The 14,581-nt window shown below is 40.9% G+C and overlaps 1 protein-coding gene across 1 annotated transcript; it reads left to right on the top strand.

The window, feature by feature from the left end:
• Nucleotides 1-837: 837 nt before the first annotated feature.
• Nucleotides 838-12,224, top strand: LOC104281111 (DNA helicase MCM9-like; the record flags this gene model as incomplete). Its single annotated transcript, XM_009878987.1, has 7 exons — nt 838-981; nt 3,475-3,820; nt 5,189-5,270; nt 6,174-6,374; nt 9,815-9,940; nt 11,207-11,326; nt 12,166-12,224. Coding segments are annotated over 7 exons (1,078 nt in total), but the record flags the coding sequence as incomplete, so codon positions are not given.
• Between the last annotated feature and the right edge of the window lie 2,357 nt (nt 12,225-14,581).

The following is a 14,581-nucleotide window of genomic DNA, read 5'->3' on the forward strand; positions in this document are numbered from 1 at the left end:
GATCCTGCTCTGGCAGCGGGGCTGGACTAGATGATCTTTTGAGGTCCCTTCCAACCCCTGACATTCTGTGTGATTCTGTGTGAGTCTGTGTGAAAACCCAAAAGGGCTTGCTAGCTGTTTAGGTGTTACAGAGTTTGTGTGCAATCGCTGACATGTGGCATAAAAGCATGGCCTCTATTTTGAGATATCTAGCATCTCCCTGTACCTATAAAATTAGGAGTGAATTAAAACCTTTTCCACAGTGTTCCAGGACGCATTTCTGTCACTGCATTTGCCTCCATCAGAGCTTCAGCATCAGAGCAGGATTATTTTTACTCCAACTACAATTATTTTATAGGCTACCAGGAAGTACTGGAACGAGTAAAGCAAGTGGCAGATGTTTGCTGTATGAGTAGCTACGTCTTTAAGACAGTCCTGCTTGTATTATCAGCCTGTTGCTGGAGCTGACCATTCCTCGCACAGTGGAGTTTTGTCTGAATATTCCCTAATCAACGTGAGGCAAAATGAGCCGTGTTCTGTCAAACAGTTTGAATAACTGTTAAAAGCAAGCCTGACTGATCATTGATGGAAAAAGTTAATCATCAGGCTTGCAAATTACTCCATCACTAAACTTGAGGGAAACTGAAGAAGAACAGGGAGTGGTTATCCTCGCATGGTCCACCTGAATCAAAAAAACATCTGTCCGTGTAGTTTGGTTTATGTTCTGTACCACGGAAAGGATGGCTGCTGAAGACACAAAACCCAATAACCTAAATGACCTGCAGGCTTTTTTCCACTCATATTTCCCCATGATACCATTGCCCTTTTCAGTGGATATTGGGTTCTGATTGCCTTCAGGATTCTCAGCTTGGAGTGCGTCTTCCCACCCCTGCGTCCAGCAGGAGTGAGGAGGAGGAGGCGGCAGCACGCTTTTCTCGGCGGGAGCAGCAGCAGCTGCCTGGAGTGGGGCCGAGGGGATCCGGGTGTTGGCCTTGGGCTGAAGTGAGGAAAAGTGGTTTTGCTTGTGCAGGGTACAAGCGTGCAATCTTAGCGCGCGCTCAGGCTGGTACGGGCAGGGCTCCTAGAAGTCCAAAGAAGGATTTGGAGAATGTGAATATGCAGTCATTATTAATCAGTGATTATCCCAGGTTCACTGGAGAAAGAAAGAGATTAAGTTCTTTTATCTGAATTTTAGCGTTGTAGAAATTTGTGTAACCTCGTTTTGCTACAAATTGAGTAAAAGAATTTTCCTGACTTACCATTAGCCTGAGCACCACTGTACTAGAAGTGACCAACCCACTCCTAGTAGTTCAGTTTTACACATTGTTGATAATATGGTAAAACTGATTCAGAGAGGCACATACTCTATTAAAGCAGTCTGATATGATCAGAATGAAGGCTCTTTTTTTTTTTTTTTTTTTGCCTGGTCCTGACTCTTGTCTCTTCAATATTCACAGAGATGGTCATATTATATATCCTGACAACAGTGCTGCAGCTCTCTCTAGTGTAGGATGTGTTATATTTTGCAAAGGTTGTTGAGCTGCACCAATTCCGAGCTGGGAAAAAAAGAGATGCCAAAACAGCTGTAAAAATAATTGATTCTATTCAGTTCAGGAAAAGAAATATAAAAATGTAAACCTGTGGGAGAAAAAGAATTTTCAACAGGTTTGGCAGAACACCTAAATAGCTTTGTTACAGACAAATTAGAAGCATTTGTTTGCAGTTCTACATAATACTTTATTTATTTTCCAAATTATTTAATTCCTTTCTATTTTATTTTTTTTACTTTATTCTTTTACCTTTTAAAGTTAGCTTAATATTTAAAAATATTTTCTTTAAACAAAAGCAAAAGGTCAAACACTTTGCTTAAAAGCATCAAAACAGAGTGTTTCAGCTTATCTGAAATAAATCATGTGGTTTTAAACCACTGAAATAAATATATGATATCTTTTTTTTTTTTTTTTAACAGCCAAAGCTGCTAAGAATATTTTACCTAAATGCATAGATAGTTTTAGTCCCCTTAGAAATGTAATTTTCCAGCAGAATTATAAGCTATTTACTAGCTCTATTTGGGAAGTAAAATGAAAAAAATTATTTTAAGAGCAAGTAGTTTCTTTTTAAGACGATAATAATTCATATCTTATAGTTCCTGTGCTGACTTTGGAAGAGGTGACGTGTTGATGCTGGCTTCAGGTGTGCATTTCAGAGACCATTTATTTTTGTATAGACTTTGTAGGCTGTTGAGGCAGATTAATCTTCCAGAGGATTTCAGCTGCTGAGGTGCAAAGTGGCGGTCGCAGGGGTGAGCCCTGCGGCGGGATCAGCACACCCCATGGAACTGGCTGTCGGTGTGGAATTAAGGGAGAGCAAGTGCCACAGAAATGTTCCCTCACTGTTCCTTTGAACGTACAAGTGAATTTGCTTTGTTTTTGGGACGCCTTTATATTGTTTTTACACCATCTTCCTTGTGCTTGATGTGCTTGAGCTATGCACTGTGGATTCAAGGTCAAATGTTCACAGGCTATGAATTTTAGATTTGCTTAGACTTGAGAATTCACACAAAATTAGGAGTTACGCTTGCTTAACTGTGGGAATAACATTGAACCACAATGAAGAGGCATAACTAAAATTTTGTAATGCAGATAAGCCAGCTGTAGAATAAATGGCATTTGCCAAAAGACCATTTAAATTAATAAATAGATCTGAGAACACTGGGATCTATTTTCATGAATGGGAACTGTTCATGACTATTCAGCCCTTGGCAAGAGTAGGAGAGCAAAATGGCAACATTTTCAGTTAATGCTCAGGGTCTGATGATATTCGCTCTCAGAGGCCAGTGAATCAGAGTTATGGTACAATAGATGAATTAAGTAATCACGTTTATGACCCAGTAATCACAGTGGCTACTGTTAATATGTATGTTAATTTGTTACCATATTCAGTTTTGGGCCCCTCAAGAAAGACATTGAGGTGCTGGAGCGTGTCCAGAGAAGGGCAACGATGCTGGTGAAGGGCCTCAAGAACAATTCCTGTGAGGAGCAGCTGAGGGAACAGGGATTGTTGAGCCTGGAGAAGAGGAGGTTGAGGGGAGACTTTATTCCTCTCTACAACTACCTGAAAGGAGGTTGTAGCAAGGTGGGGATCGGTTTGTTCAACCAGGTAACAAGTGATAAGGTGAGAGGAAATGGCCTCAAGTTGCACCAAGGGAAGATTATGTTGGATATTAGGAACAATTTCTTTACTGAAAGGGTTATCAGGCACTGGGACAGTTTGCTCAGGGCAGTGGTGGAGTTCCCATCCCTGGAGGTATTTAAGAGTTGTGTAGACAAAGTGCGTAGGGATATGGTTTAGCTGCGGACTTGTTAGTTAATGGCTGGACTCAGTGGCCTTAAAGGTCTTTTCCAATCTAGGCAACTCTGTGATGCTGTGACTATATCTGGCATTTTTTCTGTTCTTTCTGTTTAACTGCATTCTAAGCCCATGTTTTACATGCAGAGCCTTATGCTGCACATGTTTTTGTTTAACAGGTTTGCCTGTTTGCCCAGAGCTGACTCGAGAGCACATTCCTAAAAGCAGGGATGTGGGTCACTTTTTGTCTGTTACTGGGACTGTCATACGTACCAGTTCGGTGAAAGTTTTGGAGTTTGAACGAAATTATATCTGCAACAAGTGCAAGCACGTGTTTGTCGTCAAGGCTGACTTTGAACAGTACTATGCATTCTGTCGCCCGTCGGCCTGTCGTAATGAAGAAGGCTGCAACTCCACCAAGTTCACGTGTCTCTCTGGAACAACCTCTTCTACCTGCTGCAGAGACTATCAAGAAATTAAAATTCAGGAACAGGTAAAAAACCCAAACACATAAACAAACCATGGAGAAAACAGGAAGACATTGAGGTAGAGATGTCACTAGTACAAAAAGAATTAAGATATCTTCAGGATTTTGATCTTATAATTTAAGAGGACAGTGGTGCTAATCTACTCTCAAGGTATATGAAAGCAGAAATGTATGAAATTGGAAATGAAGCTCTTCAAAGTTCAGAATAGCAAAAAATATAGGGGAATAAAAATTTCCTAGGAAATGTCGCATGTTCGTATAATGATTGTTTCTGACATATAGTTTCTCTAACACTTTTTTTTTTTTTTTTTTTTTTTACTGTGCAACACACAGATCTCTATGATGGGAAGGATTTTCGGCAGCATGAGCTTATTAAACACAATAAAGTTAAACCAGGAATGAATTTCAGTTGTGTTTCCTACTGAGCTCTGCAAGTAACTGTGTATGTGCCGCCAGTACTGTCAGTGATGTGAACTGCCTGTGGCCATTTAGGTAATACACAAGGCAGAATTAACCTTCCTAGGCAATAGAAGGTGAATAAAACTAGAATTCTAGCATGTCTGACCTGTGCTGCAGAATGAAAAGGTGCTACTCATTGTTATTCTTGTGCAGTGGATATTCTAAAAACTATTGCAAACCTAAAGGGTGAATGGAAAGTGTTGGGCATTGGACCAGATGATCTTCAGACATCCCTTCCAGCCCCTACCGTTCTGTGGTTCTGTGAAAGATTGCTGGTTAGAAATAGACTGTGACAAAATTGCATAGGCTTTGCCCTGGAGAAAAGAAAAAGAATTACAGGAGTTACCGGCACATTTGTCAATGTACATTTGTCTGGTTGTGTGTGATTTGTTTTTTCTTGTTGTTAATTAAAGTCTTGATACCTAGGTATAAACTTACATCTCAACCTGTCAAATTATGGTTAAATACCAGAAGAATATGGAGAATAGTCTTTTAGTATATACTTCAGAGAAGCGTTATCTAGCCTATGGACATCCTTCAGTACCCAAAGTAAACTTCTCGTCTTGAAGAAGTATCTAAAAATATCTCATGTTATTAAAAAAAAAAAAATCATCACTTTCAACTCACCCCTTTTAGTGAGCTTTCTTCAACAAGATACTGAAATCACACAGCACCTCCCACGACTGAGCACCTTCAGCTAATCTAATACCTACACCCATTCCCATTAATATCAGCATTAAACTTGCATTGTTAAGTTCGTGGCAGCAGTGGCATGCTTACTGTGTGAGCTCTGTGAGGTAAGCGAGGACTGGTCTCAGTTCCAGGAAAGGAATGTAGGTCCTTAAGCCAGAGCAGCTCTAAATGGCTTCTGAAAGGTGCTGTTCTCAAGAAGTGCGTTACCTTCCTGTCTCGTAGGTTCAAAGACTGTCTGTTGGAAGCATCCCTCGGTGCATGGTCGTTGTTCTGGAAGATGACTTAGTGGACAGCTGCAAGTCTGGTGAGGATACAGCATATATCACGTGTGCTTGTACCACGAGCATTTTTATTTTTCCATTTGAGATGAATCTTTACCAAGCAGGCTGTCAGTGCTGTGGCCTTGTTGATTGAGACATGTTCATGACGTCTTGCTCTTTCAGCTTGGACGTTAGCATGGCAGTTGAAGACTATTCTAAAAATGCCATACATCCCCGTGTTACACCTTGACTGTTTGATGGATCACTTTTGATAAGTAATGTGTTGTGACATACAGGAAATATATTAAATCTTGTTCAGTGTGGGAACACCAGACCTCTTGAGGATATTGGTCCACACCATCACACAGTGTGTGGTGCCCCTCTGTAGGTTTGCAGAGCTGGGTAACCTCACCTCCTAGCTAAGGAGTGCTGCAGGTGGAAAAAGCTACTTGGCATTCAGAAAGGAAGCTAATTGGCAGGAGAATGGATGAAGAATAGGCAAAAAATTCTCAGATATGCACATCCCCACAAGAAATTAATTTCTGGATGTTCTTTCTCAGAAGAACGCTGTGGCCAGAATACTAACGAGTGGTCCTGGGATTCATTGCAAAGGTTACCAGGAGTCAAATAAGTTTTGACTATTTTTAATAATAAATCTAACTAAAAGAAGACCTTGTACAGTTTTACCGCAAATTATACCTTTAAGAATTCACTTACTTTAAACATAAATAGAAAGGCATAGCAACTTCCTACCAGAGGCATAAGCAGTCCACTTAATGTTTGTTTTAGACTTCCAGTAACTGCGGGAGGTTTGCTTTTTGTTGTTGAGGTTCTTTAACCTTATTAACTGTAACACAGGATCTCTGTTGTGTTACTATGCATTACACCTGACATATCTGGTATCTCAAGTCAGATGTGATTTTACTAATTTTTGTTGTTACCTCCAGGAGATGACATCACAGTGTATGGAGTGGTAATGCAGAGGTGGAAACCTTTCCGTGAGGATGCACGCTGTGACTTGGAGCTTGTTTTGAAAGCCAACTATATTAAAGTAAATAATGAGCAGCTAGCAGGAGTTGTAATTGATGGAGAAGTCCGCAAGGAATTTGAAGACTTCTGGGAAAAGCATAGGGATGATCCCTTAGCAGGTTAGTAGTTGAAAGCTTTTAACTAGGACACATGTTCAGATATAGATGAAACCAGGAGTAAAAATACAGTGACTGCACACATTTTTCTCCCATTACCCTACCCTACCACCTGTTCCTCCAAAAATGTGTTTTTCCACTACAGGAACACAAAATTCTTACTTTGATGTTACTGGGAAAAAAAAGTACGAAACTGCATTGATCTTCCTTCTTTTGAGCTTTCTACTCAAATGTTTTGTGGAACATATATTAACAAGAAATAATATAAGCATCAGGGAGGAAAATGAAAGCGCTTTAAAATCAAGAAACAAAAAGCATACCTCTCAGAAGAAATAGCACGGACCAGATCTGCTTTTAGTCAGCATAGCTGTTGACTCTGGGGCGTGAGATCTGACTCACTGTCTCTGCATCTCAAATTAAGCTGTGAATCTTTACCATAGAGCTTAGCATATCTCATCTTTAACCTAACTCTTGGATGCCTAGACCCTTGATTTAGGTGCTGTGGGACCTCCTGTCAAATATGAAAAGAGTTTCCCAATTCACAGTGGCTTCCAGCGCAGCCAGAGTGTTTAGTGGCTCCTAAACCTACTGTGGTCTGCAGTCAGCCACCTCGGAACTCGCAGGAGTTGTGTCTGGAACTCTCTCCCTCTCTGTAGTCTGGGTGTCTCCTCCTGAGCCCCAGGGAATCTCAGTGGACTCTTTAGGGTCTCTGTCACTGAACTGTCTCAGGCTAACACTCTGTCTTTTAAAACCTTGAAAAGGACTTAGTCTTTCTTCTTAAAGGACAAACAGGAGGAAAAGCAGGTGGGAATGCTGCCCGTGTCAGCTTAAAAATTAGTGTGCTCGCATAAGAAATTGGCAATCGTTGTCAGTGGCAAAGATTCCTCAGAACCATATTTCCTGGAAAGCAGTTTATAATTGCTAGTCTCCTGCTGTTTGGAATGAGAACATTTCTTATCACCCTGGTTAGTACTGTTCAGAAAGTAGTTCAGGATCCACTTTGAAGATTCCCTTTAATCTTTCATTCTCAGGACAATTTTTGGGAGCTGGCAGGGTGCAATATGGTTTTATGCAATGTTACTACCCATTCAGAATAAATAAATTAATATGAAGTATCTACGAGAAAATCAAGGTGGCAATTAGAAGGACCCCCACTGCCCAAGACGTCTGTTTCAGGTTGTTTGCCTCAATCTGAGTTGAATTCAGGGGGAAAGATCAAATTTGTCTAAAGAGTCTAAGATACAGGCCATTTCACAACAGGACGTGTGTGTGTATGTACTATTTTTCAAGAGATAATGGTAGCTACTACTGCTTTTTATGTCAGTCATTTCCTGATGCTGTGTACTTGGTGTCCGCACAGAGTCTACCATGGCAGGCCTCTAAGACAACTTATGCAAGTGACTTTATTTTTTCTGGGTACTGTCTAGGAAGTAGCAGAACTACTGAGCACTGACGAGGCAGATGAATCTGAAGCCAGGCAGAAGCAGCTGTGGAGCGTCAAGAGTTAGGCCTGTGCCCGTCACTCACCAATGGACAGATGGTCTCTAATAATCCCTCTGCCTCCCCAAAAGTGTGGGGAAGGGGAATAAGGCAGAGACTTACAGATTGAAAAGAAATCTAGAACAGCTTTAATAAAGCAATAGTAGAACTAATAGGGAAGTGATGAAAACAATGGAATAAATAAAAATAAACTAAAATAATGAGCTACATGGAAATATGTACAAACCAATATCGAACCAAACTACCATAACCCAATAGCGAACCCCACTGATCCTGCAGAGCAGGCACCACTGGGGAAGCCCCAGCGTCAGCGGCAGAGGGGAGATGGATACAGGAGCTGGATTTGGGAACTCAGGATTGGAATCAAAGGCAGGAAGTTGGATGGAGTCCTCCTCAGACACTGGCCATTAAAGAGGGGGATGCAGCCTCCGTGATCCCTCAGCTTTATACTGAATATGATGTATATGGAATGTAACACGTTTTTGGTCAGGTTTGGGTCACATCTCCTGTCTGTCCCTCCTTAGAGGTGCAACTTTTCAGGTCCTCATGACCCTTTTACTTCCCGGCCCCCTCAGCATGTGACACAAGATCCAGCAGTGACCTTGGTCACTATAGGAGCAAGTGTAAGTAAGAGCCTTTCTGCATCTCGGTCCTTGGCAGCAACAATAAACATCAGGTGTTACCACTGCTAGTAGCACACACTGTCTGCAGAAACACACTGTTTACTTCAGAAAGTGCAGCCTCTCAGAAGAGACCAAGCTGAAAAGTAAAATTGCTGATCAGAATCGGTTCTGTTTAGCTCAAGTCAGGACAGGAGTTAAATCTTGAGTTATGGTATGGCTGATCAAAATTGTTAAAATTTCTTTTTTGGACAAAGATGTGTTAATTCCTTCAGAAGACCTACACAAGAAACACGTATGCCTCAGGTCATGTGTTAGCTGCCTACATATTTTACCAGTACCATGAGAACTCAAAATTGGTCCCTCTGCTTTATTCCTCAGCAATGGGAGTAATGTGTGGCATTAAACCCCTATGTGCTGTTAGTGTCAGAATCCCAAAGGATGGAATTAATTCTGTTGCACACCTTCCAAGCCAACAGCATTATCATAGCTGGAAAGGGACTATGGTAGAGAGGAGGAAACGGACTTTTGACACAAAAGGGTCAAAGGAGAAGGAGATTCAAGAAAAAAATGAGAAACTGAGCCACGCTGTAGTTGCACAGGCTTAGGGAAAAATACTTCAAATGTTAGATGGGATTTTTTCAGTTTTCCTAAATGTACAACACACCAGCTTTCAAGGGGATATGTTCAAGTCTGGAAATTTTTAAATTCTGTCCTTCATAGCCCCTATGCTTTTATCTGTGAAATAGAAGAATTGGCACGATGGCGTTTCATTAGTGCCTTTCCTCACAATATCCAGACCGTACATTCCTTATGTTGTGATAGGGTTGGCTTTGCTACTTGTGACAGCAGAAGACTTCTATACAATGAAGGAAGTTTGGATCCAACAACTGCTTTGGGTCTCATTTCAAAAATAAAATAATAAAAAACATCTCCTCTTGTTCAGGAAGGAGACCCAAATTATTTCTGAGTGTGTGTAGGACTGTGGACATGGGACAATTTTTTGTCAGTGTACGCAGGACTTTAAGTGTACGCAGGAGTCCATGTGAAACCAGGGCAGTGCTGAGTGCCACTTTTTGCTCCCAGAAGACTGTAGGAAATGAAGGAAATTTGGATTCAACAACTTCTTTGGGTCTCATTTCAAATATAAAATAATAAAAACATCTCCTCCTGTTCAGGAAGGAGACCCAAATTATTTCTGAGTGTGTGTAGGACTGTGGACATGGGACAATTTTTTGTCAGTGTACGCAGGACTTTAAGTGTACGCAGGAGTCCATGTGAAACCAGGGCAGTGCTGAGTGCCACTTTTTGCTCCTGTTCCAGGGAGGAATGAAATTTTGGCTAGCTTATGTCCTCAAGTGTTTGGACTGTACCTGGTGAAGCTGGCCGTAGCCATGGTGCTTGCTGGTGGTGTCCAGAGGACTGATGCTACTGGGACTCGAATCAGAGGTTGGTATTGTTTCTCATAGTATCACAATCTTTCCAACAGTCGTTCCCATCCCTGACTTCACCCATGTTTCTTTACCCCTCCAAAATCAAACCAATAAAGTTTTGGAAATGTATTAATCCCATTTGCTTGAGGGAGAGCAATTTTTGATCAATGCTGAATGCTCTTCCAGAATCTTAGACACATAAAGTGGGTGTCTAGACTTCCTCTTTTTATTTTAATTTTTCCCAAATAAAAATAAAAGCAGGCATTCAAGATTCCATTATGTAGAATATTAAAGGCAGTTATTTTAGATAAAACATAAACTCACTTTTTATTGTGTAAGTGACAATTTAAAATGATTTCTGGTACAATATGCCCAGCAGTATTTGGCATCAAACAATGGAATATTAACATTACCTTAATGTTGATTACTATCATACATTGAAAGGAAAAATTAAAGGATTCATTTTACTTCCTAATGCCAGACTTTTCCATCTGTGATTGTCAGCACATCTCGCTTACTTCTGTTACTGTAAGTTATCTGCCTGCTGATTCTCCTTCTGTTGTTATTAGATGGCAAATATGGCATGTGCCAGGTGGTGTGCAGGTCATAATCTATGTAGGTCATAATAATTCTAAAATAGTATGTCTGTGTATACAAATACAGGATTTTCTTAATGCTCCAGCAGCTATATAAAGTTAGAGACTTTATATTTGAATTGAAGTTGTATTCATACAACAATTGAAATAATTTTAGAGCATTTCAGTGAGATTGTAGCAGCCAAATTATTGACTTCTGTAATTTCATTGTTTTGAAATTACTAAGTTGTATAACTGTTGGCATCATAACAGAATTAGTTAAAAAAAACAGCCTGCTGATTTTATTTGTCCTTTTTGCAATAATTAAAGTAACTGAATAGTGAAATGGTTACTAAACTCTCGTATCCTTTTGTTTCATGTTAAAGAGTGAGTTGAGTCTAAGAAATGAGTATTATAAAATGTAAGAACTCACATTATGGGAAGTATGTCAAATACCTGCTAATATTTTAGAAAAATTTAATTGTAGGTATTCGGTGCAGCAATATGTCCAGATGCTTTTATTAAACAGGATGTTTAATAATTGCACCCAATAAACAGTGCGGTCTTAAACAGAACTACATATTGTGATGTATATGTAGTGCTAAATGTTAGGTTATAATGAGAAGCATTATTTAATTCTGAGGATTTTGTGTATATCGTTCTCTGTATATAAACTGTCAACTCCTACATCGATGTTTTCCCCCAAGGTGAATCGCATCTTTTGCTGGTTGGAGACCCAGGTACAGGGAAATCTCAGTTTCTCAAGTATGCAGTAAAGATTATGCCACGTTCAGTGCTCACTGCAGGAATCGGATCTACAAGTGCAGGTATGTGCTTCTTCAGCTGGAACGCTTCCCTTTTTTCACTCGAGTATCTTTGTGTAGAGGCCTCCTACACCTAGGAGCATATGTGCCTGGGTCATACGAGCACAGCTGAAGCCAAGAACTGCTGTGGAGCTCTGTGAGGCTTGACGTGACTCTGCAGAAGGGCAGTCCTGCCCCTTCTTCTGTAGCAATGGAGCGGTGTGATGAGCTTCTAACAGAGCACCTTAAAAGCCTCGTCCAGAGGCACCTCTCACTGCTTCGCTGTATTTTTAGTGTTCTTCCAGCGATGACAAATAGGACATCTTTCCAGAGCTCACACTGGGTGATGGGCTAGCATCATTTGGTTTCTCCTGAATAGATACTCTCCTCTCTTCTGTTACTGTGTTTTTCTTATGTTCCGGCTGGGTGCCAGTTTGATTTCTGCTTACTTTCTGGAAACTCACCCCTGTGCTGAGGAATTATTCCTCACTCATAAAGATGATTTCAGGATGGTTTCAGAGAGCAAGCTTTGTTGTTGTTGTTAAATTTAGGTATGTTCCAGCTGGCTGTGAATGCCACATATCTTTACAAACTCTTCTGGGGACAATGTGCATTGTCAGGTTATGTCTGCAAATGACTTCATTTGAGCGAATGACTACATTACTAGTACATTCAAAATCACGAAATAATTAGGGACAAACCCCTGTGTCTCAGCTAGCATGTGTAACTTCAGTGTTTCTCAGATAGGGATGCTTTTCATTTTATGTCTGAGAAACAGCATTATTCATCCATGAGAAAACCAGAGAAAAAATCTTTTCCAGTTCCATAGCTGAGTGTTTACGTGTATACTGGGTCTTCCGTAGCTGTGGAAGTGGACCGTGATATTGAACACATATTCTTGTGTGTAAGGAGCTTGGTATGAATCACATATGCCTCTGGTGTTCCATTCAAACTGTTGACAAAAAGGTCTGGAGAGAAGCCAGAGAGACCATTTTGGCTCGGCATAACCTTTTCTCCACCTTTTGTTCTATGCTAAGAACAGGCTGGATAATTCAAGTTTTGCTAAGGGGACTAACAGTGACCTGCACTGAAGTTTTGCCATGTGTTTCAGTGGGACTTTGCCCACTTTGTCAGTAGTAGTCTCCCTGAGTCAGCCGCTCTTGGCCTCTGATGTTGCTGTTGCCTTCTTCACTGTATCTCCCTCCTGTGCTTCATTTTCTGGAAGATCTGGTTTCCAGCTCAGCCGTGATAGCTAGGTTCAGAGACATTTCCCTGAAAACCGGTATCACAGTTTACAAGCTTACTGTGGTATGCGTGCCACAGAATCAGCTGTAACGATGTGTGGAGATGAGTTTCATCTTGTGAAAGGATCGCCGTGGGTCTTTACATCATTTACGTTTCACTTAAATATCCCTTATATTTTAAACAGCCTCTCGCTTTCCCAGTCCCACTGCCCCCCTGAAAAATTTGACAGGAAGCACACCAAATTTCTACCTTAAAAAACTGTAGGACCCTCATCGTGAGTGAAACTTTAGTCCCTAGCAAGAAATTGTATTAACCCTAGTTTAATCTCAGGGAACCTTTCCATGGCTAGAACTGCTGGACTAAAGCATTAGTTTTTAGCCCAGGAGTTTGGATGTATTTAAAATTATTAGTCTTCCCTATGCAAGGAGTGTCTTACTTACGAAAATCTGTAACTGCACCTAACATTAATTTTGTCAACCTCTTCTTTGTGCAGAAGCTCCAAATGATGAGTTTAGAGAACTTATTAAACTGCTTTACTTTCCTTGCACTTATTGAGTGCACACTTCAAATCACCAGTCTCTGTTTTCTCACAAGAGGAAAGTGCTAGTGCACGTTTTTCCTTCCAGTATACAAAGACTAAATCTGTAAGTTCCACTTTCAACTAGTTCTTTCTGCGAAAAGCAGTCTGGATTTGCAGTTTAATTGCTGGCTCTGGGATTACAGCCCACGTAGGCCAAAAGGCGCACCTGAGATACACCCTGGAGAAGTGCTAAAAGCTGTCTTATATTTGGATCCCTCTCTTAGGGAAAACTGCTGATATCTAACCTACCTTTGGTGAGATTTTTGTGCATTAACATGTTTTGTATCCTTTACCCATCTGGTAGCGTAGTAGGACACGAGCTATTTATCAGCTGTAGAATTCTGCTTCCAAAACTGTCTATCATCAGTTTTCCCTGGTTTTCTACACAAGTGTTTATTGGTTCCAGGACAGCATATTAACTCACTAACATTCTCCTTGTGCCATAATTCCCTTTCTTTCCAGCTCCATCTTAGGTATCATGTGCTTTGAGTTCTACTGTGAACCCTTGTGGCCCTACAGTGTCATGTGCTGCAGCCTACTACCCCATCCAGACCTAAGCGGACCTATGTCACAAAATTGCCAAAAACAGTGACCTAACTCCACAGCTTGATTTGCTGTCAGGCCCCTGATCTTTCAATCAGGTTTCTGCCTCCCCCAGCATTTTTAAAGCAAGGACTGTGCGTCATCAGGTGTGTTTCACCCGATTGAGAAAGTATGACCCAGGCTCACACCTTTTTTTCTTGTTCTAGTGAATCGGTACGGAAGACCTTCACCTTTCTTACCTCACCAACAGGCTCCAGTTGCCTACTTGCAGCAAACAGCCCTTACAGATGATCAATAATCTTATCTTGGAAAAAAACGGAACTTTACTTCCACTCTGTGCGATAGCATTTCTGACTTTACTTGGTTTATCAGGTTGCCTTTCTTATGAACATGTAGTAGAAATTTTCTCCTGAGAGTTCTCTGCCAGTTTAGGACTTCTGTGAGGAACCAGGGTTTGTTCCTCCCACACTTCTTTCATTAAAGTTGGCAGCCAGAAGACCAGCCCACATTCAGCCACTCAATGGCAAAAATTTATTCGACTTTCTGATTTGTAAGTAAAAGTAGGGAGAACCATATGTCCCACTGTCTGGTTCTGTGTACAGAGTGTTTAGTTTTTTTAAAGGCCTGGTTCATTCTCCTCAGCTAGCCTTTCATCTGAGAATCACAGGGAGTCATTCAAGTGCCCTTTTTAGAAACTGATACATAGTTTCACAGGAAGACAGACTTAGTGAGGTTGAATGAAATCTCTCTGTGAGTTCCCACCTTACTGCTAAGATTAACCAACTGCTTTTCAGTCCCCAGAGCCATAGTGCTGCTTGTGCGTATTTCGATGAGATAGTCACCAGTAAGAAAATATTTTATTTACCCCTGGAGCTTCAGATCTGCAGCGATAATTGAGTGGTGTGTTTGAC

This window comes from Apaloderma vittatum, unplaced genomic scaffold, assembly GCF_000703405.1.
Source record: "Apaloderma vittatum isolate BGI_N311 unplaced genomic scaffold, ASM70340v1 scaffold19411, whole genome shotgun sequence".
NCBI lineage: Eukaryota > Metazoa > Chordata > Aves > Trogoniformes > Trogonidae > Apaloderma > Apaloderma vittatum.